This window comes from Rhinopithecus roxellana, chromosome 4 (genome assembly GCF_007565055.1).
Source record: "Rhinopithecus roxellana isolate Shanxi Qingling chromosome 4, ASM756505v1, whole genome shotgun sequence".
NCBI lineage: Eukaryota > Metazoa > Chordata > Mammalia > Primates > Cercopithecidae > Rhinopithecus > Rhinopithecus roxellana.
In genome coordinates, this window is record NC_044552.1 from 75,657,341 (window position 1) to 75,684,732 (window position 27,392).

At 37.7% G+C, this 27,392-nt stretch overlaps 1 protein-coding gene across 6 annotated transcripts in view; it reads left to right on the forward strand.

Moving 5' to 3' along the window:
* Positions 1-27,392, forward strand: part of PDSS2 (decaprenyl diphosphate synthase subunit 2) — a 314,537-nt gene that overhangs the window by 87,269 nt on the left and 199,876 nt on the right. For 5 of the 6 annotated variants that reach the window (XM_030929294.1, XM_030929297.1, XM_030929293.1 and 2 more), the window contains exon 2: positions 26,769-26,903. The exons of the other annotated variant lie outside the window; for it this stretch is intronic. In XM_030929294.1, the coding sequence (XP_030785154.1) occupies positions 26,769-26,903 (135 nt within the window). The remainder of the gene's footprint in view (positions 1-26,768; positions 26,904-27,392) is intronic. 6 annotated transcript variants of the gene reach the window in all.

Genomic DNA, 27,392 nt, shown 5'->3' on the forward strand with positions numbered 1-27,392 from the left:
CAAATTATGTCCAAATTTCTAATGTTGGAGATATCACTATACATATAGTCAAAACAAAACAGTAATAACAGAACTTTTCAGCCTGTAGGCATCCCTTTGTGAAAACACAGACCACTCTCTTCTTTCACAATGTTGAAGAAACAAAAGTTTGTTGAGTATGAGAAATCGAGACCACTTGGTTACTTTTCAAGTGAAGGCAAAACCAAAATGAGCAACACTGTCCTCTTGGTGATTATGATTCCGAAATTCATCAATTATCCAGTCTGATTTTTTTGTTTGGTTTTAACGCAGAGCTTGTAGGCTCCTAGAAGCAGAGAAGGTTCTAATGGCAAGCCTGTCTCGTGGACTGTGCCTCTGGTGGGCCTACTTCTTTTTAAATTTGATCTCAAGCCAACTCATGTTTAGTCACTAGTTCTCAAATATTCCTTTCCATCTTTTCTCTCTTAGTGCCTTTTTCTAGAGTACTTCCACAGACTCTAGGCACCACATTTTTAATGAGATACTGCTATTACCAAGCAGTTGTTCAATTTCATACTTCAGCAGGTGTGAAGGCTAGAGAAGAGAGAATACAGAGGAAGATGCATGAGACAGAGGAGGTCAGCTCTTCCTCTTCATATATTATATGGACCTAATATTTGCTTGCCGCCTCAGTTATTTGCTCCTTGATCTAACATTTTAGCAATCTCCAGTATAATAAACCTTCACAATTCTTGAGATCTTTGGAAAGTGTGAAATTTGGGGTGGTTTTATGACAATTTTTTGCCCATAAAATTTATATACCAAGAACAAAACAAAACCATGTAGTTTTAATGCTCCTAGGTCACTGAATGGGTGAAACATGGACTGAATGGCTTGTTGCTGGGACACCAGCCTGGAATTGTACTTGATTGCAATTTATGTGTGAGCAAAGTGACACGTTATATTTTGAAAGAATAGGAAAAGATGTACCAAGGGTTTCTTGGGCAAGAGGGAGAGCAATTTCTAATTTGAGAAACCTTAATATGAAAGATCCCCATCTCTCCTCAGGATCAAGAACTGCCCCCCACCTCCAGGACTTTTCATATTTCTTTGGACTTTTCAGGAGTTAGTGGCAGAAAACCACAAAATCAAAACCAAAGCCATACCTTGTTATTGAATATGTGATTTTATTACTGTACTCAAGAATTCTAATGCTTGATGCCTTATATCTGAAGTTATCTCTCTCTCTTTTTTTTAGCACATTCTTTTGCTGTGTCACCCAGGCTGGAGTGCAGTGGTACAATCTAGCTCACTGCAACCTCTGCCTCTCTGGCCCAAGCAATTCTCATGCCTCAGCCTCCCAAGTAGCTGGGATTACAGGTGTGTGCCACCACACCCAGCTAATTTTTTGTATTTTTAGTGAGGACGGGGTTTCACCATGTTGGCAAGGCTGGTCTCGAACTCCTGGCCTCAAGTGATCCACCCGCCTCAGCCTCCCAAAGTGCTGGCATTACAGGCGTGAGACACTGCTCCTGGCTAGATTTGAAGTAATCTTTAAGAAAATACTGGCTGGGCATGGTAGCTTATGCCTATAATCCCAGCACTTTGTGAGGCTGAGGCAGGTGGATCACCTGAGGTCAGGAGTTTGAGACCAGCCTGGCCAACATGATGAAGCCCTGTCTCTACTAAAAATACAAAAAATTAGCTGGGCGTGGTGGCACGTGCCTGTAATCCCAGCTACTCAGGAGACTGAGGCAGGAGAATCGCTTGAACCCAGGAGGCGGAGGTTGCAGTGAGCCGAGATGACGCCACTGTACTCCAGCCTGGGCAATGAGAGCAAAACTCCATCTAAAAAAAAAAAAGCAAGAATACTAAAGCTCCTGATTTGCTTTGCCTCTAGATGATGTTAAGTATGTATCATAGTTTGAAAATCAAAAGATAGTAGTCTGCCTTTTCTTGTGATTTTTTTCAACCGGGGCAGTTTTGCCCTCCTGGGGACATTTGTCAATATCCAGAGACATTTTTGGCTATTACAACTGGGGACCCGCTGTTGGTGTCTAGTGAGTAAAGGTTAGGGATGCTGCTGAATAGCCTGCAATGCACAGCCCCTCCCGACAGAGATCCAGTTCAAAATGCCATTAGTGCCAAGATTGAGAAACCCAGGCCTTATTATTTTCATTTAAAATACTGCCATATTTTTAAGAATTATGGTTCTATCCTTGGCTTTCTCCTCAGTCTCAAATTTTTCATCATTTCATTTCTGCAGTGGCTTTTACTGGCTACTTATGGATATAGATCAAATGTTGTACTATCTTTATTCTCCATAGAATATGGCACAAAAAGGCCAGGCGCGGTGGCTCAAGCCTGTAATCCCAGCACTTTGGGAGGCCGAGACGGGCGGATCACAAGGTCAGGAGATCGAGACCATCCTGGCTAACCTGGTGAAACCCCGTCTCTACTAAAAAATACAAAAAACTAGCCGGGCGAGGTGGCGGGAGCCTGTAGTCCCAGCTACTCCGGAGGCTGAGGCAGGAGAATGGCGTGAACCCGAAAGGCGGAGCTTGCAGTGAGCTGAGATCCGGCCACTGCACTCCAGTTTGGGCGACAGAGCGAGACTCCGTCTCAAAAAAAAAAAAAAAAAAAAAAAAAGAATATGGCACAAAAAGCATAGAATAATCACCTAACACTTCTGGAATAAGTGGAAAAAATGTCACTATAAGAACATTATATAAGTGAATAAACCAAAAATTGTTTTTAACTAGACATAGATGAATATAGCAGTTTCAAATAACATCCAAAATAGGTTACACTGTTTAATTTTCAGAACAAGCTTGGAAGATAGGTAGTACCGGTTGAGTATCTCTTAACCAAAATGCTTGGCACCGGATGTGTTTTGGATTTTAGATTTTTTTGAATTTTGCAATATTTGCATATATAATGAGATATCTTGGGGATGGGACCCAAGTCTAAACATGAAATTCATTTGTTTCCTTATGCACATAGCCCAAAGGTAATTTCACACAGTATTTTTAATAATTTTGTGCATGAAACAGATTTTTTACTGCATTTTGACTGCAACCTGTCACACGAGGTCAGGTATAGAATTTTCCACTTAACGGCATTTTTTTAGCACTCAAAAACTTTTGGACTGTGAAACATTTTGGATTTTGAATTTTCAGATTAGGGATGCTCAACCTGTATTATACTGATTTTATAGTGTAATAGTATTTTGACAATTTATGTGGTTAAAATATTGCTATGTTTACCTTGGCTAAATTACTTAGCCTTTTTGTGCCTTATTTTCTTGTTCTGTAAAAAAGTGTGATGGACAAGATTATCTCTGCTGCAGTTCCAACTCTAGCATTCTAAATATCTTTTAATGAGATGTAAAGATTCCTCAAATAGTTCAAAAATTTAAATTATTTATCATTGTTTATGGATGAAACAGTAAAAAATTGCCAGAGAATAACTGTTGCCACTCATGTTTTTCAAAATAAGTAGTATAAAATGTAGTGGAATGACTGAATTTAGAGCTGGAGGTTGGTATGTTTGATTTTCTCCCCTACTTTTTAAAAGATGGATGCATGTTTGTGTCATTATTTGTTTACATTTGAATAAAAATGTAGTTCTTAGTAAATAAAGCTTGTTTGGTATTGTGAGGTCAAGACAAAAGGTCATCAATTTTTTTTTACATTCAAATAATGTTTAATATGAAGGCTTTTATTTTGAGATTTAGAAAATACTGTATATAAACTTAAGTATCCTCCTGTGATCAGGACCATAGAAAAATACCTTTATATTAAATTAGACTCTGGAAATCTAGGCATTGCTTTCTCATGCTAATAGATGGAATTTAAATTTGTATTTATTTTTAATCAGTTGCCTAGTACTAAAATAAATTTGGATACCAGCAGCTCATAATAGTTAATAGCCTGTATAAATGGGTCCCAAGACACCTGTTCCTTTATTGTTAATGAAGCCCTATTTTATGTGCAGGAAGACTAGAGTTCCTGTGACGCTGTGTCCTAGCACATCTCCCTGTCTCCTGTGTGCATATTTAAATAACATTAAGAAATGTTGTTTCCTCGTTTTCTGTCATCTCTAGAATTCTGCCAGACACACTTATTCTCTTTAATAGGCTGTTTGTTCCAAAATGCATTAGAGTGATATTTTTTCCGGTTTTTTGTGTTCTGAATTTTTTTAGAATTAAACCTCAATCATGTTATGAGGATTGATGTAAAATTATGATGAGTTAATAGCACCAGACACACAAATAGCCAAATAAAGTTTCTCAAGGAAAGAATAAATGACTTGCGGAAATTTTAGTAGCCTGTAGAAATGTAAGAAAACAAACCAAAAATGTGGAAACCAATTCTAAGATTCTAGTATTGTCATGGTTTATTCTCTGAGATTATTTAACTGTACGCTCTTAATGTTTTATATCACTGACAGTTTGGAAAGTTTATTATTTTATTTCTCTTTACTATTTCATATCAAGCAAATAAGTCGTTGATCTTGCAAATAATTTGAAAGGAGAAAACCATATAGATAAAGAACTATTACCACAGTCTACCAGATATTATTTGTCTATATGGTAGAATTTTGTTATGAATATGTGGCTTGAAATAACATTTATGATCTATGACATTCATTTTTATCCTTTTTAGGAGACAGTATATTAATAGATTTTTAACAATTTTTTGAATGTGTGCTACAGAAAAAGGTGGAAGGTGTCCTCTTTACCTCTGGAGCTTCTCCTTCTCCAAACACCTGAATTTTCATTAATGTTGGTGATAGGTTTTAAGGCCATTCTTGTAAAAGAGAGTATGATGTCCATGAAATAGTAAGTGAGAATTACAATGCTAATTATTTCAGTCCATTCGTCAGAATATCTAAGTACATTGGAAACCCAGAAAGCATTTATTTTGTTCAATGTGGAGAATACATCATAACCAGCTCAGATAAACACTGAGTGCTTCCCAAAAGGAGTGAAAGTAAATTCACTGTTCACAAGTCTTCCTAATAATGGTAATCTGGCCAACAGGTAGGCATTATTTGGAATAGTTCATGGAGAAAGTTTTTTCATACCTCAGTCTGGTATTTTGTTGAACTCCTTTCCAATACAATTTACTATACCAAATAATGGAGTATAATAGTACCTTTTTCTTCAGCCTTGTGCCTCTCTATAATGAAAAGGAAATCTAACACTGAATTGTGTGTCCTGTAGACATCAAAGTGGTGACTTGAGATCTCTTCCTCATCAGGGATAAAGAGAAACAATTCACAGTCTCTCTGGTGTTTTTAAAACCCTGGCTGCACATTAGAGTCACGCATGAAGGATGTTGTGGCCCCACTCCCAGAAATCCTGCCTAAGTTGGCATATGGTGTAATATGACTATTGTTATATTTAAAGCTCTTCAGGTAATTCTGTTTTGCAGCCAGGACTGAGAATCTCTGTTAGACAGGTACCTCCGAGAAAAGTTAAGCTAAACTAAGAGCTACCAGTTTCTAGATAGTTTTCCATGCTGCAAGTACCATAGAAGAAGACAAATTGAAAACCCTCAATAAAAAGGGCCTCTGGTTGTGGAATCACTCAGATATTCTTTTTTGGGGTGGTGAGCTTGATTGGAGACTCTTGCCTCTATGAGAAAGATTATTTCCTAGGTTTTCCAGGTTTAAATAGTTTTCAAAAATTGTATTATGGTAGCAATTTTTGGTAGGCTGGAAGTGACAGTAGTTTATCTAAAATACATAATTTAGCAGACATTTTTCCATTTTTGAGTCAAATATAAATCTAGTACAGTCTTTGCCAGTCTTAAAATGTTTCAATTGAAAATTTTTGTTTTTCAATTAAACCATATGTACCTTATATCACCCAAATTCACACCTTTTAAAAATATGCATATCCGTTTTCTGTATTTCCATCATGGATTGTTACACACAATGAAGTATCTCACTTCTAATTAACTTACTTTGGTATAATAAGCATAGAAAGGGTCGGGCGCGATGGCTCACGCCTGTAATCATAGCACTTTGGGAAGCTGAGGCGGGCGGATCACAAGGTCAAGAGATCCAGACCATGGTGAAACCCCGTCTCTACTAAAAATAAAAAAATTAGCTGGTTGTGGTGGCACATGCCTGTAATCCCAGCTACTGGGGAGGCTGAGGCAGGAGAATTGCTTGAACCCAGGAGGCGGAGGTTGCAGTGAGCCAAAATCGTGCCACCGCACTCCTGCCAGCCTGGTGACAGAGCGGAACTCCGTCTCAAAAAAAAAAAAAAAAAAAAAAAAAAAAAAGCATAGAAAAAATTTATAAGTGCTAAAAATTAGCAAATTTAGGGATAGGTGCGTGGAAACAGGACTTTATAAAAGGGAGAATGTAGGACAAATAGCATTTACCAAATATTATTTTGCGGGTATAATAAAAATGGCTACGTATATAATTTAAAATAGTAAGTATTGACCCAGCTTTTTTTAAGGTAAGCATTCCTCAAGCTAGCTTGGAAAATAGATCAACGCCTCTAAGATGAGCCTATGAAGAAGATTGCCAGTTTCCCTGGGGAGCCCCAGCCTCCTATACAGCCCCTTCTGACTGACTGACTGACTTCCTTCCAAAGATACAGGGTCGCTGCTTCACATGTGCTGATAATACATGCAGGAATTGGCTCTTCAAACTTCACTGCCAGACTAATCACATTTATAGTTTCTTGGCTTCTTTTAGTTTTTAAGCAAATAGTACCTAGCAAGTTACCACAGTTAAAACAGTGGAATTCAGAGTACCTGTATTTGTGAAAGCTGCTGCTATGTACATGGAATGGAGTCTGATTTTTAAACAACAATTTTGCCCTTTGTTTTATATCTTATCATTTATTGTAAAGAAATTCTTCCTGTTTCATAATTTCTCATTTGTTCTTTAAGAAAAGATGGCAAAGGATATAATTTCAGACACGGTTTCACTTTTATTATTTCAATCTATTATGTTCTCCTTGTCAGATTAATATTTGTGGTTATATGCCCTGCATGGCAAGTGCTGAGAAAACATTTGTACAAAGTCTTGCCAAGGTAGACTATTGAGTATATGAAGTATAGTGACTTCACTGTTCAAGATCTTCATGTGTTTATTTAAAAGAAAAAAAAAAGTTCGTTACATCAGTCTAAATTAGTACATCTTGCGGTTAGTATATTAAATTCATTAAATAGTTCAAGTGTATTCAATACAGTATGATAGTAGTTTTATTGATATACTGGCAGAGAAACAAACATGACCACTCTTTACCATCTGTTTATAATGCTATATAAAGAAGACCATGTTGGTTGCCATGGAAACTACATTTCCAAAACCACTGAGTGTTTGCTTAAATTCTCCAACCTTTTAAAGTCATAAGCTTTTCCCTGAGAAAAAGAATAGAAAAATACATTTTAAATTTTCCAGTGATTTTCTAAAAGTCATTTCTCTGTTAAAATTCGTTTATATCTAGGCTGATATTTTGCCTCAGGATTTCATGAATTTAATTGAGATGTTCTTAATTTGAGAATCTTTGGCACTTTCGAGAACTGGGAAGAAAATGTTAATGCTATCCTATTGGGGGTGCCACCTATCTTTTTCTAAGTAAAGACTTTGCTTCTTCAGAAAAACTTTCTATTGATGTAACAAGCAAAAGAAGGCTGAAGAGGTAACATATAATAACATGATATCTGGAGAGGAAAGGCAGTTGTAATGTTTAGTTATTGCTGTCATATTAGCTAATATGAGAAAAATTACAGAAGGAGAGTAACTGGCTTTAAGCTTTAAATAGGATGGTTATGATTTTTTAAAGTGTGGCTATTAAAAAATACTTTGCTGTAATAACTGTAAATAAAATCAGTTGCTATTCCTGGGAATCTTGCCTAGGGAAGAAAGAACTAAAATATATGCTTTATTGTTATTCTTGCTAATCTAGAATAAATTTTTCCTAATCTAAAATGATTGTGTACATCCACATGTGTTGTTTATACAAACCTAGTGTCTGTATAGACATTCAAAAAGCTTTTTGCCATAGTCTTTAAAAAAACTTTGTTTTTCAATGTCTTAAAAGTTATTCTTGATGTATTTACAGTGGGCAGATGACATAGGATTGCATCTGTTCCAGCTTTCACTAAAGCCAAAAAGCATTGACTATATGGATAACAATAGTAATTCTGATAATAGTAATAACTAGCACATACTGAGCACATAGTATGTGACAGGGAGTATAGTTAGCATTTTATATGCTAAATGTTTATATTTAGGCTTTATTATAATCCTATGGGGGTAAGTCTTGCAAATACACATAGATTCTCTGAATCAGAGTTTGTCAACCTTGACACTTTGTGAGGGAGGGGGAGGCCTATCAGGTATATTATAAGATGTTCAAAAGCAACCCTGGCCTCTGCCTTCTAGATGGCACTAGTACCCCTCCACCCCCAAGGTGTGACAACCAAAAATATCCCTAGACATTGCCAAAGTCCCCTAGTGGGAAAGGGGAAAGGTAAAATCACTCGAGTTAAAAACCACTTCTCTGTATGAACCAGCCAGTTTAATTTTTTTTCTAGTAGAAATAGTTTGTACATCACCTCTTGCTGTTCATGTGTGACTCCCCTATCACCATGTTTTCGAATACCAACTACCCTCTCCAGCTTTGTTCAGTTATTGGTATATCAAAAGCTGAACCTATGTATTATGAAAGCCCTCTTATATCCAGGAGTTTGAAAACTGTTTTGCAGCATAATGAAACAAATGGGGTAATTAAGTTATACTAAAATTACATATTCATAAAAGAGATTTTTAAATAGAATTTTAGAATCTTCTACTGAGTTCAATATATAAAAAATGGGAGGAAGTCCATACTCTTTGCATGTATTCATCCATAAATGCCAAACTCAGCTTATTCTGTTTTTTTCTATTGCTGACTTGTATAGGAATATTTAGCATGGTTAAGTTTGTGTGAACCTTTTTCTGTTATGTTGAAACATTAGAAGATGGTCAGTCATGGTCCATCCTTGTAAAGTTAAAGAATATTTTAAAGATAAACTCATAATAGCAATACTAACTTAACAATTATTGTTAATCTTCTGTTCTTTTTGAAAAACATGACGTATTTTTGTGAAATTTTCTTATGATGGTTTACTTCAATACTAAATACATTTCTTAGCAGCATTTTAAAATTCTGATATGGTAAAATTCAGGTCTCTGAATTGATAAAGTTAATTAAGCTTCTGTTCATGAAGTTTCTTTATCAAAAAGTCTTACTAGCTCATTTTCCTAAAATTTCACAAAAATATGAGAATATTTTTCCATCATCTGGTAGATTGTTTCAGAAATGTATATCAATATGTGGCTGTGTTAATGCTATTTGGTAGGAAATTACTAGATCTCACTATATGATTAGTTAAAAGAACATTTTGGGAGAATGCAGACATAGAGAATAATAGCTTTTTTGGAAGTATGAGAATATTAGACTTTTCAGATATACTTAAATAATTGTGCAAAATAATTACACTGAAATTTTAACTATGTTTTATGTAGCCAGTAGTTTGCACAGTATTTATATCACAGTATTTGAAACCAGATTGAGTGGGAACCAGTGTATACAGTGGGGATTGTGCTTATATTATGTATTATAGAGACTTTTCAGTTCTTGAGTAATATGCAAGTTAGAACCATTCACAAGGCATTGATTTAAGTACAGAATATTTGAAGATGAGGACCATGTTCTAAATAGTCAAGCATCTTGATAGGCCTAAATAATCTGTTGATAATTTGCTATTTTCTACCCATACACAAGTAATAAAAACAAAACGAAATATTAAATATTCACCTGATCCTTAAATTTAGTATTGGTCTGGCTACTCTTGGGGAAGAGCAGAACTTTTGATATCAAGATGGTACAGACAATACATCTCTTGCTAACAAAGCCGTCTTAGAACTTTATACCAAGAGAAGTCATTGTCTACATTTGGGCATACGAATATCTGTTATTCGTATCTGAAATTTATTACATTTTGGACAGATGTGCTCAGAGACAAAGGTTTCATCCTTTTCTCATTGTCCTCAATTTCATAATGTTTGGAACTATATTGGCAATGTGAAGAGAGTAATTACTTTTTTCCCATTACTTTTACCAATTTTTTTTTTTACCTTTAATGTAGTAGAAACAATTTTTGACTTTATTTAAATTAATTTGTGTATAATTCCTAGTTTCTCCCCCTTTGCTTAATCCAAGACCTTATTTATTTTGCATCATCTTTGTAAAAGCCACCATTTAAAGCAAAATCTGTATTTATGGCCTTTATTATTTCACTAAATGTGGAACTTTTTTTTTTTTCCAGGAGAAAGATAATGACTGTCTGAAATATTGAAACTTTCACTGTTTGTTTATTATTTTGAGACAGGGTGCTGCTCTGTCACCCAGGCTGGAGCACAGTGGTGTGATCATAGCTCACTGCATCCTGGAACTCCTGGGCTCAAGCAGTCTTCCCACCTCAGCCTCCCTAGTAGTTGGGATGACAGGCATGTGCCACCATGCCCAGCTAATTTTCACATATATTTTTATTTTTGTAGAGATGAGATCTCACTATTTTGCCCAGGCTGGTCTCCAAATCCTGGCCTTCTCCCTCAGCCTCCCAAAGTGCTGGGATTATAGTAATGAGCCGCTGAATCTGGCCTGAAACTTTCACTGTTGAATCGTTTGCTTATCAGCTAATCTTCATAAGTTCTCTTTATATTTATTCATTTAAGAAAATTTACATTATCTCTACAGAAATACATTTTTATCTTCCCAATTTATTTTTTGATTTGTTTTGTTTTTATTGAGCTAACGATGCCGTATTGGATCAAGACAGGCAACTTGTTATAAGTACCCACCAGTGTTTATCCTGCTCTGGTATGTGATGAATGAGGTATTAATATAGTTTCAAAGTACCTCTTCACAAAACATTACTCATTATAAAGGGGGAAAGTGTAACTTTGCTGTAGAGAAGGCTGGTAGACATCACCTTACTCAGATGGCCAAAGTGAAAATCGGCTGTCATGGAACAAACTGAAATTGAGGTGGGAAGAATACAACATCATTTCTATCTATGATCTTCCTGCCTGAAATGTATAACCTAAATCTAATCACAGAGAAACATCAAACAAATCCACACTGAGAGAACTTCTACAAAATAACTGGCCTGTAATTTTCAAAATTGTCGAGCCATGAAGGTCAGGGAATAACTAAGAAACTGTTCCGGATTAAAGGAAGCCGAAGAGGCGAAGAGGCGTGGCAAGTAATGCAATGTATGATTCTGAACCGGATCCTTTTGTTATAAAGGACATTATTTGAATAATTGGTGAAACTTGAATTGGATCTGAGAGTTATATGGTGGTAATGTATTCCTGTTAATTATTTTGATGGTTGTATTGTGGTTATTAGGGGAATGTTCTTTTGTTTGTTTGTTTTTGAGATGGAGTTTCACTCTTGTCACCCAGGCTGGAGTGCAGTGGCACGATCTCGGCTCACCACAACCGCCTCCTCCCAGGTTCAAGCTATTCTCCTGCCTCAGCCTCCCGAGTATCTGGGATTACAGGTGTCTGTCACCATGCCCAGCTAATTTTTGTGTTTTTAGTAGAGATAGGGTTTCGCCATGTTGGCCAGGCTGATCTCGAACTCCTGACCTCAGGTGATCCATCTGCCTCGGCCTCCCAAAGTGCTGGGATTACAGGCATGAGCCACCATGCCCAGCCTAGGGGTATGTTCTTTTTTGTAATTTATATACCCTAAAGTATTCCATGGTTATGAGGTGCCAAGATAGCAACTGACTCTTAAATGCTTCAGGAAAAGAAGAATTCTTTGTGCTTGTAACTTTTCTGTAAGTTTGAGCTTGTCTGCAAAAAGGAAGGATGGGAAAAGCTGAAGGTTCTAGAATCCTAATCCCTGGGTTAAAAATCATGGCTCTACCACTTATTATTTCTTTGTGTCTGTTTCCCCATCTGTAAAATTAGGATAACAGTAGTACCGTACAAGCTTGTGTGACGTTTAAGTGAGTAAGTTAAAAAAAAAAAAAAAAAAAAGTGCTAAGAGCACTGCCTGCAATAGATATTCGCTAATTAAGTCATTTGAGCTTGATGCTTTTACTTTTCTGGGATAAAGTGGCCAACATTGAGCCACTGGTGTATCCATTAGCAGTATTTAGAAGCTTGGACTATTTATTATTTGTCTGTTGTTATAATATGGCCTTTGTACCAATGGAAACATTTCAGTTTAGAAACATGAAGTGAACATTGTGCTACAGGTCAACACATTGAAATAAATGTAGATATTAAATTTTTTATTTGGGTTTAAAACTATTAACCATGGCTGTTTGATTTTAGTTTAATATTCCAGTGATTGTTTAAAGGCTTTTTAGCCTGTACCAATAATAAACAAAACCTAGCCTGTTTGTTTCACTCCTAAGTTCCATCTGCCCTTTCACATTGGAGTAATAGCCATGACTCAACATTATTTGTTCCTGAGAACCAAAGAACTCGAACAAATAACTTAGTAACTAAGGTAGCAGCTTTGGAGTCAAATTGTCCTGATTTTGAATTCTGATTCTTTCACTTGCTTTTGACATTGGCCAAGAGGCTAACCTGTCTCTAAGCCTCACCTGTAAGATGGAGATGACCACAGTACCTTCTTCAGAGTTGTTGTGTGCATGTGAAAGTGCATAGCTCATAGTGTGTGCTATAAAAACATTAGCATACTCTCTACTCTGCCACCCCTGTTGACCATCACCTTACCCCCGAAAAAAGTCTGTCGAAAGCATAGGCAGATAGATATCCAGAAATTCCATTGTCTTATTTAGGGGGTTGGAGGGGATCGATGACTTATCTTCTATTACTTTTTTAGTGAAATAAAGGCTGTAATTTTCAGCTGATGCCCGGCAACTAAAAATACAGAAAATTAGCCATGCCTGATGGCAGGCACCTGTAATCCCAGCTGTTCGGGAGGCTGAGGCAGGAGAATCTCTTGAACCCAGGAGGTGGAGAGCCGAGACCGTGCCACTGCACTCTAGCCTAGGCAATAGAGCGAGACTCCGTCTCAAAAAAAAAAAAAAAAAGAAAATATAATTTTAGGATATTGTAGGGAAGTTGACTATTTTAAAGGATCAGCTGTCATAGACCACCAGAAGGGCATAGGGCCATATGCTACAAGCTGGGCCCATGCAGGCCCTCATTTCCATGTAAGACTCCTTGGGTGTAAGCAAGTCCCTGGCTATTCCTGCAGTCTGTGAGGTTTTGTTTTTGTTTTAACCTGGACAGCACTTTCACTGTACTGCAGACTTTTCCCAGCCTCTGTGGGAATGGGTGCTACTCAGGGCTTCCTTTTGTCCTGTGTTCATGAGCTGCCAATCCTCTGTTCTGTGCTGCCTGGAAGCCTTGTTGAACATGCCTATAAAGGAGGAGTCTGCACACCTCTGCTGGTTGAACTCTGTCAATACACCAGACCTATAAGCAAGAGAAGATTCAAGGAAATGTTCAGGAGAAAAATATTTTTAAAAATATTTCACACTTTTTACCTATAAGGCACTTTTAAAACTCTAATTCTAATTTATGGTTCCTTTCTACTTTTCATATTTTAATTCTGCCATAATCATTATCTTTCCAGTTTGGGGGAACATGGCTTTAAAGATAGACACCTGAATTGGACCCCAGGTCTCTCACTTATTGGGTATACATTAAATAATTTTAGGCAGGATGTAGTGTTAATCACTAAACAAGTATTTATTAAATGTCCTGTGTACCAGGCACTGTTCTAAGCACCAGAGATACAACTGTAGACAAGTAAATATGCTATAACATGATTACTATATTCTAGTCAAGGAAGAAGAATAATCAAAATAAATTATGTGCTATAAATATGTAGTATATCAAATAATAGATATGGAAAAAATAAATTATTCCTATGAGCCTCAGTATCCTGATCAACAAAATGGGGATAACCACCACCTCACAGACAGTTGTCAGGTTAGATGAGATGGCACCTGAGAACGCTTAAGAATACCATGGTTAATGAGACATTTGCCCCTGCAGCTTCCTGGCAATTTGGTAAATGAGACATTTCTTCCTGCTAGAATAGAGGAAATATTGTTCTCTGAGGCTTAATTGGCTAGAATAACCTGTATGTAATTTATTCCAAGTACATATCTTTTCATTCACTAGGTGACATTCTATTCATTAAGTACCATGTAAGTGTAACTTTTAAAAATCAAATTATATTTTCCTGTGGACATAAATAATTTGAGAGATGCAACTATTATAGTAATCCTCTTTGCTAGCTCTGTTGGTGGCCATTTTAAATATCTGTAAGGTCTTAATGTTAATTGGGTGGCACGTTTGTGATTATGAGAGCTAATAGGTTCGAACCTAGGCAGCCAGTCATGGAATCTTTTCTCTGGTGGAAATTTTTCTGTGGAAGATGAACACATGAAATGTGTGTTCCGCCATCACTGTCACTTCCGATTTCCTCATGCCTTGGTTTCCTCTACCTTGAATTCAATGTTGATTCTGGAAAAGTAAACGAGATTTTCCAAAAATTTTTGAACTTCTGAACCATCGTGTTGCAATAATACAGTTTTACATTTTGGATGTTTTTTCATTCATTTTTAAACATATTTTTCCTACTAAAAATCTATGATGTATTTCACTTTGCTCTTCCTCCTCCCCTCTAATTTGCCCTTGAGATATTATCTGTTACTCTATAAAGTATTTCATCATTTTCCCCCAACTTCCTGATTTTTACTGGCTTCGTCCATCTGCTGTTGTATTTTTTACATTTGGCTTTAGCCTCTTCATAATGTTATGAATAATTGTCAATTGAATGATCATCTACCTTTATCTCTTTCAACTTGTTCAAGTACAAATATTCTAACTTTTGCACAATTGATGTGATTCCATTATCAGCTAATAGGACTGATACTCCATACACTAAATATGGATTACTTACATTGAAACATTCTTTTTGATAAAAACATGCCTACATACTAGATGAGTAAAACCATAAAAAATTATAAACTTTTAAAGTGAGCAGTTCTCTTGCATTTGAATGGCAGATTCTATTGAAACTGGAACTGCAAGTTGAGGAAAGCACTGAGTGCTAAGGGAATACTCATTCACGTTCGGTTGATTTATTCTCTGCACAGACGGACTGTGGTAGTGGGAGGTGTAATTCATAGCACATTAGCTCTTAGCCAGTGTCACTGCTTGAGTGGTGGTGTGAGTCTTGTGTGCTGTGTAGTGTAATGATGCCTGTATTCCTGCATTCAATTTTTCTACTCCCTTGCTTCAACACTAAGTTGATTTTTAAAATGTGAACCAAAGGGGCCTAGATGTAAAAATTACTGTATGAGATCATTTTGAGAGTTTTCAGTGTGACTAAATATTACTTCTTAAATGGCCTTATTTTATTCCATTTGTATTTTTACATCTTTAGTTATCATTTCAGTGGGGAAATCTTTGTTGTTGTTTTTCCAGTGGTATATTTAATTCCAGGGTGACTAGCCACATCTTGCCGCAAACATGATTGTTCATGACATTTTATACTTCTTTTTAATTTCAGTTGTATTTTAGTATAGAACTGGTGGTCAGTAACCATTTCTGAAAAGCTCCTAGCTTGATTTCCTCCCTGCTCAACAACCCCTGCACCCTACCCCCATTCTACTTTCTCTTCTCTCTTCCTTCCTTTTCTTCCAGGCACCTGTCTTCTGCCACATGCTCATCAAGCCTAATTGCAGCTTTGGGAGGGCTTTGGTGAGGCAGTTCCTTGGCCCTGCTGTCCCTCGAGGATTTAATGCAGGTGGGATGCGTGTGTGGCCCTCGAGCCATGTCAATGACTGCCACAGCTCCTGGATTCTAAAGGCTGGCCACCTCAGGCCCTAAAGTTGTTTCAAGTCTGGGACAGTTTAGTCTTAGAATAGATATGGCAGTAATAATACATTTTGGGTCATTTTGTCCATGGAAATTAACCTCTAGTTCTTCTGCTAATTTTATATAAAAATCTATGACATGCAGACTGTTTTTAGTCTCTCTAAAATTACAATGCTTTAAAAAAACAATTTTCATGAGTGTTAATTTTTTTCTTTTATAACTGAGTAATATTACTGTCATCAAATTGCTAACTATATTTATGTTTTTTTTTTTTTTTGAGACGGAGTCTCGCTCTGTCGCCCGGGCTGGAGTGCAGTGGCCGGATCTCAGCTCACTGCAAGCTCCGCCTCCCGGGTTTACGCCATTCTCCTGCCTCAGCCTCCTGAGTAGCTGGGACTACAGGCGCCCGCCACCTCGCCCGGCTAGTTTTTTGTGTTTTTTAGTAGAGACGGGGTTTCACAGTGTTAGCCAGGATGGTCTCGATCTCCTGATCTCGTGATCCGCCCGTCTCGGCCTCCCAAAGTGCTGGGATTACAGGCTTGAGCCACCGCTCCCGGCCTTTTTCTCCAGTCTTAAAAAGAGATCTGTGCTCTTGTGTGCAACTTAAGAAATAGATCACCCTTAATTAAGAAATAGATCACCCTTAATCAAGAAATTTGTTGGATAACACTTGTTACCATTTGGTAGTATTTTCTTCTTATCCTGTTTTTCTTTTCATTTTTAAACACGATTTCAAGCACACAGAAAAGTGCAAGAATACTTTGTGTACTGAACACCTACACAATGACACCAGGTTTAAAATGTTAACCTTTTGCCATATTTATTTCTAGTTTTTGTCCTTGGCCTCATTTATATGTATATATGTGTGCATATTTTGAAACATAATTGAGATCATATGATGTACACAGTTTTGTATTCTTTTATTTAACATTTTTAGTATTTTCCCATGTCATTAAATAAATGTTAATGTTTTGTTGCAACACTAAATTTGTGCTAGTGTATGGACAGATTTTCTGCTTTTAAAACGTGATGATTCTATTCTTGTTTATTTTTACATTATGTTTTCAGTTCTTTTAACTAATATATTATATACTGTAACTTAAAACACTATTTTTCAAAAAAACTACAGTTGTCCCTTATTAGTGGGTCACAAATCAATTTAGCAGGTTGCAGTCAGCATTTTAAAAAGGAATAGAAAAGATTAAAGTATTCCTATAATTCTTTGGCAGAAACTGTGCATATTATAGTCAATTCTTTTGTTTCAATTGTCTGCATCTAAATTTAAAAAACAAATTTAACTAGGGGTCACAGTCATAAGCATTAATAGGAATCTTATCAATCAATGCACTTCATATATGTTAGAATTTGACATCCATCTTTTGTGCTTACATTTTCTGAATAGACTTATTGGAACTGGATTTATGGAAAGTGGGGTAATAAAATAGTAAGGCTGGGTGTGGTGGCTCACACCTGTAATCCTAGCACTTTGGAAGGCCAAGGCGGGAGGATCACTTAAGCCCAGGAGTCTGAGACCAGCCTGGGCAACATTGCCATCTCCATTAAAAAAGAAAATAAATTAAAAAAAATAATAAAATCGTACCACTCATTCTATATCTCTAGGTTTTAACATTGAAAGGGGTTCCTTGCCCTCAAGGTGATTCTTTCCTACTCAGTTTTACTTTGGGGTATGTTGAACTTACTCAAGGATGATGGTCCCTTGGTGGTGATGAAGTTGTTTCATTAATATTTGATTATAAATTTATCAAAAAATTGTAATTTGGATTGCTGATAGAAGTTAGAATTTTGAACTCTTATTCATAAATCTCAAAATTTTTCTTTTATGCCCCAATTCTGTCTTTCCACCTCAATTCTCTGTCTGGAAATACGCTTATCTTCTGTTCAGAGTGAGGGCAGCTTTCTTTCACAGGCACTGATGCAGCAGTGAATTCAGTCAGTTCTCCTAAATGAAGAAACAAAACACATAAATATTTATATTAAATATATATTTAATATGTTGAGTTTTCTCTAAAACTTAAATAGACCCTTTGATATGGCATACTTTTTATATACAGTAATTTTTAAAATACAGCATCAAAATAACAAATCTCAGCATGTTTTTTAGAATGTGTTGGGGCTTTTCTTGTGCATGCCTGTCACTTTTAAAGAACTTAGTACAATTTAGGAAAAGGAACTCAAGAGGAAGAGGAACCAGTCAGAGCTGAATGGTTGGATGTGGCAAATTCATTGATAACAGGAGGAGAAATGAGGAAAGTTGAGAATAGTAGTAGGTCTGTTTTGGGGAGATGTGTAAGACGGAGAGTTGGCTGGCCTACTCCTTGAAGCTATTCATTGTCTCATCTTTAATTTTTTTTTAGAACTATTCTGTATCAGTTACTCTGCTGGGTGCAGGGCATCCAAAGAGGACTGAGTGCCTTCAAGGGTCTCACAACCTTGCCGGGGAGTCCTTTGAACAAATAATTAAATACCAAGGCCTCAAAGCATAAGCAACTCCGTGCATTGGAGTCCAATTATGTTTAAATCTTGGCACCTCCGTTACTAATTGTCTATTGTGAGTAGTAATTACTAAACTTTTTTGAGCTTCCATGCTAATTTTCCTCATTTGTAAAAGGATATTACTAGTTACCTTGCATGGTTTTTGTGAGAATTAGAGCATATGCATGTAAAACAGCAGATGCCTGGCATTATAGTATGTTATCGTTGTTGTTATATTGTTACCATTTTTATTACTCAGTGTGTTAAGTGCCAAACTAGAGGTTTATAGTAAGTCCGTAAAAGCCCATGGAAGAAGCTTACAACTACTGGCGCTGGTTTCTGTGCATTGTACTGTTGTAGTTCTCTGCGTCCATTGTGTATGTGTATACATACTTCATTATCCATGTCTGTGGAGACCTTTTATTTGTTTGTAGATAGAATGTATTTCTTCATGTTGGTTACTCATCTCATTCCTTTAAGTGTAGGAATTCTCCAAGATTCCCGTCCCTTCCCTTCTTTTCTCTTCCCTTCTTTTCTTTTCTCTTTTCCCTAAAAGCTCATCTATCAGTTCCTACTGCTTCAGCCATCACTTCTATGAAGATGCTTCCCAACTCTATAGGCACAGCATTTCCAGCTGCCTGCTGGGCATCTCCATCTGGAATTCCTTCTTGCATTCAAAGTTAACATGTCCAAAACTGAACTCATTCATTCCTCATTAGTTCTCCTCCTTCTTTCCAATCCCTACTAACGGTAGCATTATCGCCTCCAGCAAACAGGTTGGAATCTTACGTTCATCCCTTACCTTTCCTTTGCTTTCTGATCCCTCCCCAATGTCTTCCTCATCCCATCAGCTGGCCACACTAGCCTTTTCCACCTCCATGCTACTGCCATCATTCAGCTTTTCTTCCCCATCACTATTGCCACTACCCTCATTTAGGCCCTCATTATCTCCCACCTGGACTACTGGAAGAGGCTCCTCCTAACTAATCTTCCTTCTCCTTTCCACTGTACGCAACATAGCGCCTGCCAGAGTAACAGGATTAGGCTCAGAGTAACAGTTTTAGTCTTTAGCTCTAATTACATTTCTCCCTTGCAGACAAACCATTTATGCCTCCAGATTTCCTGCAGAATTAAGTCCAGACTCTAAACTTGACTTTCAAGGCCCTTCACTCTCTAGATTGTCTGTTTTCCTGTACTTATTTTCCTTCACACATTGCCCAAATTGGTAGCCCCACAGCTCCTGAACCGGTTCTGTGTTCTTCCACCTTCTTGTCCCTGCTTATCTATTTCTTTCACCTAAAATACCCTTCTTTCTATTCCCATAACTCCATTCCCATCCCCTCTCCTGCTTCTGTTCCCTACTTAGGGAAATTTGACCATCTTTCAGCCTCAATCTGAATGCTGCCTCTACTGTGAGGGACACCTCTAGCAACTAGCAGTGCACTGATTTTTTTGTTTGTTATCTGTTCCTTGTATTATTCAATTTAACCATGTTTTGAATCTACTGTTATAGCTCTTTTCTTACAGCTCTTATTTCTTTGTATACCCTTCATATGTGTTGAAGTGGAATTTAAGAGGATAAATAGAAAAGTGCCATAGTGGTGATTTGAGGATCTGAGATACAGGATTGGATGAAGGAAGATAAATTTGTTAGTAGCTGTGGAAGGATATGATGCAGTACTGCAGTCAGCCATCTAAAGTACAGTGTGAGAAGACACAGCTGACTTGCCCAAAGTTTTACCTACTAAATCCTTATTTCCATGAAATTGTTTAGCTTTTAGAATGTTAGTGTTATTAGTGTTTACTCTTCATCTGTTATAGATCTAGAGAAGAACTTTAAAGGAGGGCAAGGTCTCCCGAACTAAAATTCAGCTTACAAACACATTTAGAGTAATATTATTTAAAATTAGTGATATGCATACATTAGCTAATTTTCCAGGACTACGTAGTATGCAACATCTTTTTGAGTTGAATCAAAATACTATTTTAGGTTTGGCACATCTCTAGTTTGTCCGTCAAGCTACCCTCTTTTTTTTTTTATTATTGACTATTAAAAAAGTCTCCTAATTGGGTTCCTCATACTCCCTTGGTTTCCTCCTCTCTTGTCTACCCAAGTCATTTTCTACACTGATGATAAATGATTTTGTTTCGTTTCGTTTTCTAAAATATCTGATTATGTCACTGGCTGCTTAATAAAATACCGCAGCGCCTTTGCATTGCTCTTTGGATAAAGAGCAAACCTCTTATGGCCTGTTCATCCTGGATGGTCTAGTTCCTGCCTGCCACCAGTTTCATTTCATACAATGCTCTCAGCCTTGCATATGCCCCTCCTTGTGTGGCAGATATACCCCCCTTACCTGTTTCCTTCTCACACCCCCTTTTCTTGCTTTGGATATCAACTCAGTCATCACTTCCTCAAGGATATCAACTCAGTCATCACTTCCTCAAGGAAGACTGACTTTCCTGCAAAGTTATTTTCCCTATTCTAAGCTCTCATGGCACTCTTGCTCTTTTTCCCTTGTAGCATCTATTACCAGAGTAGTTTTTTTTTTTTTTTTTTTTTTTTTTTTTGAGACAGAGTCTTGCTCAGTAGCCCAGGCTGGAGTGCAGTGACCGGATCTCAGCTCACTGCAAGCTCCGCCTCCTGGGTTTACGCCATTCTCCTGCCTCAGGCTACCGACTAGCTGGGACTACAGGCGCCCACCACCTCGCCCAGCTAGTTTTTTGTATTTTTTAGTAGAGACAGGGTTTCATCGTGTTAGCCAGGATGGTCTCGATCTCCCGACCTCGTGATCCGCCCATCTCGGCCTCCCAAAGTGCTGGGATTACAGGCTTGAGCCACCGCGCCCGGCCATTACTGGAGTAGTTTTACAGTTCCTCATGATTCGTTTGTTATTACCAGTCTCTTCCATTAGACCGTAAGCTCTGCAAGCTCCACGCCTGGTTTTGCTCACCATTGCATCCAACCCTAGCACAATATTTGATGCATAGAAGGTGTCCAGTCTTATTAATTGAATGAATGATTGAATAAATGAATGATGTTTTTGTTCATTAGCTTTAAAAACCCAATTCTGTAGAACTTTAATGATAAAGATTATAAAATACCAAATATTGCTTTCATTTATGACACTTTAATGACAAGGCTTTTTCGATTTTTGTATATATTGTGGAGTATTAGATAATTAAATGTAGTAAAGTGAGGCCATATAGAATCACAGAGTAAGAAAACAACCTCAGATGTCACATATTCCAGGCTTCTCTCTAATGTGTTATGTCAGAGTCCGTGCAGCTTCTTAAACATCTCTAGTAACAAGCAGCTCAGCATTACCAGAGGTTGCTCTGTTTTTATTTCTTTATTTTGAGCCAAAATTGGCCTGTTATAGTTTCTGTCCATTAGCATCAGTCTCTAAAGTAATACCGCCTGGCTCAATGGTTCACCCCTGTAATCCCAGCACTTTGGGAGGCCAGGCCGGAAGATGACTTGAGGCCAAGAGTTCAAAAGTAGCCTGGTCAATATAGCAAGACCCTGTCTCTGAAAGAAAAAAATATTAATACTTAGTAGATCTATCTCCTCTCCATAGGGAACCCTTTTAAAAGAACAGACAACTCTCCTGTGCCCCTCCAGATTTATTTCCCTCAGTTCTTCCTTTACGTACTGTGTTCCTGCCACATTGGCTCTAGAAACAACTGTGTCCTCCTCTCTTTCCTTCAGACCTCCACACATAACTGCTTCTCTCTTCAGAACACTTTCACCCCTGCCCCAGATCCCGTGGCTACATCCGTCTCATCCTTTAGATCTTGTGGAAGTCTCTTTGACATCCTGTGAATTGTGTTAGTTGCTTCTTCTATGTGCTCCCACAGCCCTTATTCTTCCCCTAAAACAATTCATGCCACATTTTACTGTGATTTTTAAATCCACACTGCTATCCACAAGAAGAGAGGCCACATCTTAACAGTGCTCCTCATCATATTCTCCACTGTCTGTTTAGCACCAAGCCTGGCGTGTAGTGAGCATTCAGTACACTTTTGACTGAGTAAGTTCGAGAACACCAACTTTACCATGTTCTAAGCAGGCATTCATAGATGTGGTGGCATGTGATTTCACTATTTTCTGGTTATGCTACAGCTTGTCAGGGTCCCTTAAGGGAAGCACTGAGAAAAAATTAGAGTGTTCCAGATGAAATATGACCTGTGCTACATTAAACATATTATCTCTGTAAGTTTAGAATTCCATGGGTTTTTTTTGTTTGTTTGTTTGTTTTTGTTTTTGTTTTGCTCAGAAGCAAAATTTCGTATTCTCTTTTGGTTGTGAGCTAAATTTTGAGTGTAGGCATTATCCACTTATTTCAGTACTTCTTTTTAGGAATATTAATGAAGTGAATTTAAAGAAATGGTGTTTTGGAAATAGTTGTTTAATTTGCTCAAGCTGTTAGTCTATCCTCCAGATTGTTAAACCACTGACTTATGTGAAAATTAATGGTCAGAAGGTGTGCTTTTCTGAATGTTCTCTTAATTTTTGTCACCCAGTTCATTACAGCTTCTTTTCCTGACCTTTTCAGTAATGCATTCTGAAAGGGGTGTTTCATTATTATCATTGAGATAAGGATAATAATGATTGGGGGGGTGGGAAGAATTCCTTAACTTTTGTTATTTGGGGAGGTAGAAAAGTAAATAACATAGGAGATTATATATGCTAGTAGAGTGGGGAAGACTTTTTGAGAGTTACAAGGAGAAAGAGAGTAGAAGAAAGAAAATGTAAGAGTGGAGAAAAAATAGATCACAAAAAAAGTAACAAGGAAAGAGAATGTAATTTACTGACTGCTTGATCACCGACTGTGTACTTCCACAGTGTTATGTACTTTGGCCTATGTTGTCTCTTCCATACAATGACTATGAAAAGTAGACATCGGCCGGGCGCGGTGGCTCAAGCCTGTAATCCCAGCACTTTGGGAGGCCGAGACGGGCGGATCACGAGGTCAGGAGATCGAGACCATCCTGGCTAACACAGTGAAACCCCGTCTCTACTAAAAAAATACAAAAACTAGCCGGGCGAGGTGGCGGGCGCCTGTAGTCCCAGCTACTCGGGAGGCTGAGGCGGGAGAATGGCGCAAACCCGGGAGGCGGAGCTTGCAGTGAGCTGAGATCGGGCCACTGCACTCCAGTCCGGGCGACAGAGCGAGACTCCGCCTCAAAAAAAAAAAAAAAAAAAAAAAAAAAAAAAAAAAAAAAAAAAAAAAAAAAAAAAGAAAAGTAGACATCGTTACCCTTATTTTATACAGGAGGTCATAGCCTTAGAGTCACACACACAGCTAGTGAATAACAGAAGACTTTTTCAGACCTAGGCTTGTCTGGTTCTAAAGCCAACTGTTCTAATTTGATGTAGCAAATGGTTTTGTACAAAGGAAGCAGATGGAGCATCACTACATAGCATAATGTTTAAAAGTGTATGTAGACTCTAGAGCCTGTTGGCCTGGGATCAAATCCTGGCTCTCTCATGGTTCTACCACCTACCAGGTATGGTACCTTAGACAAGTTACTTGATTTCTCTGTGTGCCTCATTCCCCATCTGTAAAATCAGCATAATTGTTGTACCCTCCTCTTAGAGTTGTGAATTAATTTAGTTAATATATAGTAAAACATGTAGAACAGTTCCTGACATATAGAAAGCAATATATAAAGCACAATATATGTGTTTGCTACTGCTATTATTATTACTAGTTTTTGTGTGTGTTGTATGTGAAAGGTCCTGTTTCTGAGTAGTTTGAAGATATTGTTAAAACTGTTGTCAGGGCTATTTAATCTGTGTGATTTGGTCAGACTTGTCTCAAGGTTCGCCTCTTAGAGTTCTTGCTGTATCATATCCTTAATCACTGACCAGGCCCAGCCCCGAACACACACACACACACACACACACACACACACACACACACACCCCTCTTTCTCTTCCTTTTCTAGAATTGAAAGCCAGTTCAGACCTTCTCTTTATTGTAAAAGAAAGAAAGAATAAAGATTCACTGTAGGTAATACATAAATAAGAATCTAGTAGCCTAAGTTAAAAGTTGTAATTCTAGCAAAAAAAATTTTTTAAAGCTCTTCTTTTACATTTTCGTGTTCCATAATAGGATGCCTCCCAACCTCCCTAAAATTCAGGGCCATAGGATTTAAGCAAATTGTTACATGACAGTAAAGAGTTTGGGACATTTCTGATGATTATTTGTTTCTGTTGTGATGTAACTGTATTACTTTAACTTCCTTTTCCTAGGAAATTAGAATTTCTTTTTAAAAATCAGTTAAAACCCTTTTAACTTGCTGAAGATTGCCTACTTGGTTAAGAACAAAATATAAGCAGAGAAAACTACAGCTGTTACTTTGCAGAGAACCTAATGATTTGTCTTATTTTGAAACTAATGAAAGGTAAAAGGGGGCCCTTTTAAGAATTTCTGTTGGGAGGCTGGAGGGGCAAAGATTTTCCTTTTTCTTTTCTTTTTTTTTTTGGAGACAGAGTCTTGCTCTGTCACCCAAACTGGGAGTGCAGTGGCTCGATCTCAATTTACTGCAACCTCCATCTCCTGGATTCAAGTAATTCTCCTGCCTCAGCCCCCTGAGTAGCTGAGATTACAGGTGCCCGCCACCACGCCTGGCTAATTTTTGTATTTTTAGTAGAGATGGGGTTTCGCCATGGTGGCTGGGCTGGTCTCGAACCCCTGACCTCAGGTGATCCACCCCCCTCAGGCCCCCAGAGTGCTGGGATTACAAGCATGAGCCACCATACCCAACCAAAATTTTTCTTAAGTAATGGACTAACTCATTATTTTTGGTTATGTTACCTTAATTAATTTAAATTGATTCTTTGTTCAAAAACTCAACAAGGAAGGCTTGATAATTCAGTCAAGTATTATAACACTGATTTTTAATATTTTCTTACAACATTCAAAAACTGTACTTGTATATTATTTATGTATGCTGTAATCTATTTGATTAGTGTTCATGAGCATTATTCTGAATATGACTTTACTGTAATATATTGCCCATAGTTTTCTAATTTTCTTAAATGATGCCATTTAGTTCTTGTATGGCAACCATTTATAATACTTTAAAAAGAAAATGTATTCCTGGGAAGTATTTCTAGCTTCAGGTATAGCAGAAATTATAAAAGTTCAGTCCTCATGGCAAATGATATGCCACATTCTAAGTTAACGCCTTGTTGTTGCCTAGAATTATAATGCTTGTAAGTAATAAGAAATGGCAACATTTTTGCTATGGCATTCACTTTCATTTACTTACCAAATAAATTTCTGAGTCTTTTGAATTTGGTTTAATCCTTTCATTCTCTGAGCTTCTTCTCTACCTGTGAAAACAAATCATTTTTTACTACTCCTGTTTATCACCACCATCACCAAATAGTATCACTTCATCCAAGCAATGTGATTTATATGTCATTTTCTGTCAACTGTCACAAACAGTTTAAGACTATGGGTTCTTCTTGTTACCAGAGCAAATGATTAAGATTGTGAGATAGGGTATAGACAGTGGGGAGACCCAGACAGAGGAGAGAGCAAGCCTCAAATGTGAGATTGTCACTTTTTTTTTTTTTTTTTTTGAAACAGAGTCTCAATCCGTCTCCCCACCTGGAGTGCAGTGGCGCCATCATGGCTCACTGCAGCCTTAGCACCCCCCCAACCCTGGCCTCAAGTGATTCTCCCTCGTCAGCCTTCTGAATAGCTGAGACTACAGGCACATGCCACCATGCCTAGCTTATTTTTCTATTTTTTGTAGAGACAGGGTTTCACCGTCTTGTATGGGCTGGTCTCGAGCTCCTAGACTCATCTGATCACCTTGGCCTCCCACAGCACTGGGATTACAGACGTGAGCCACTGCCACCAGCGAGATTGTCACTTTTAAAACTAGCCATGGGCTGGGCATGGTGGCTCACGCCTGTAATCCCAGCACTTTGGAGGCTAAGGCCTCCCAAAGGATTGCTTGTGTCCAGGAGTTCAAGACCAGCCTGGGCAACATAGCAAGACTCTGACTCTTTTTTTTTTTTTTTAATTAGCTGAGCATTGTGGCACACGCCTATAGTTCCAGCTACTAGGGAGACTGAGGTGGGAGGATCACTTAGGACCAGGAGGTCGAGGCTGTAGTGAGTTGAGATTGTGCCACTGCACTCAGCCTGGATGACAGAGCAAAATCCTGTCTCAAAAAATACAACAACAACAACAACCCAGCCATAGATTTCTCTAGTTGATTCCTGAACTCATGGCATCCTCACATTAATTTTCCTCCCTGACCCTGTTTCTTTTCAGTCAGTCTCATTGTCCAGTTTTAGAAGTGTGGGCATTTTGTAGCAGTTTTCTAAGTTATCTGATGATCTTGTGAGGGTGTATTAATCTTCTTCCTTCTTTACTTGTTGTCAGGGGGCTTGTACATGACAGCCGGAATAGCCTCCAGTTGAGGGGCTTGGTGGTGCTTCTTATCTCTAAAGCAGCTGGGCCCAGCAGCGTGAACACTTCATGTCAGAACTATGACATGGTCAGTGGGATCTACTCATGGTAAGAAGAATTTAGTCATTTGACATTGCTCTCTACGTCGTGTTTTCTTTTACTGGACAGAGGTCAGTGAAAATCACCATTCTTTGTCATTCTCTGATTCAAAGATAGATTAAAATATAAGGTTAAAAATGGATTTTTATTGTTTGTAGTGAGTGATAGTCTTGGCCAACTCTACACATAACTCTGGTAAATTTCTTCACACATTTGTGTGAAATACTTTCATTTCTACCTTGGGCATTTAAAATTTTCTGTTCATCACTTCTCCCTCACCTTATGATGTATTATTGTGTCTCTGTGGAGAGCTCTGTGCCACTTAGTTCAGGATTTATGATTTTTAAATCTACTCAAAATGATACCTTGTTGGCCAGGCACAGTGGCTCACACCTATAATTCTAGCTCTGATGGATCACTTGAGGCCAAGAGTTTGAGACCAGCCTGGACAACAGGTGAGACCTCATCTCTACAAAAAATTTAAAAATTAGCTAGTTG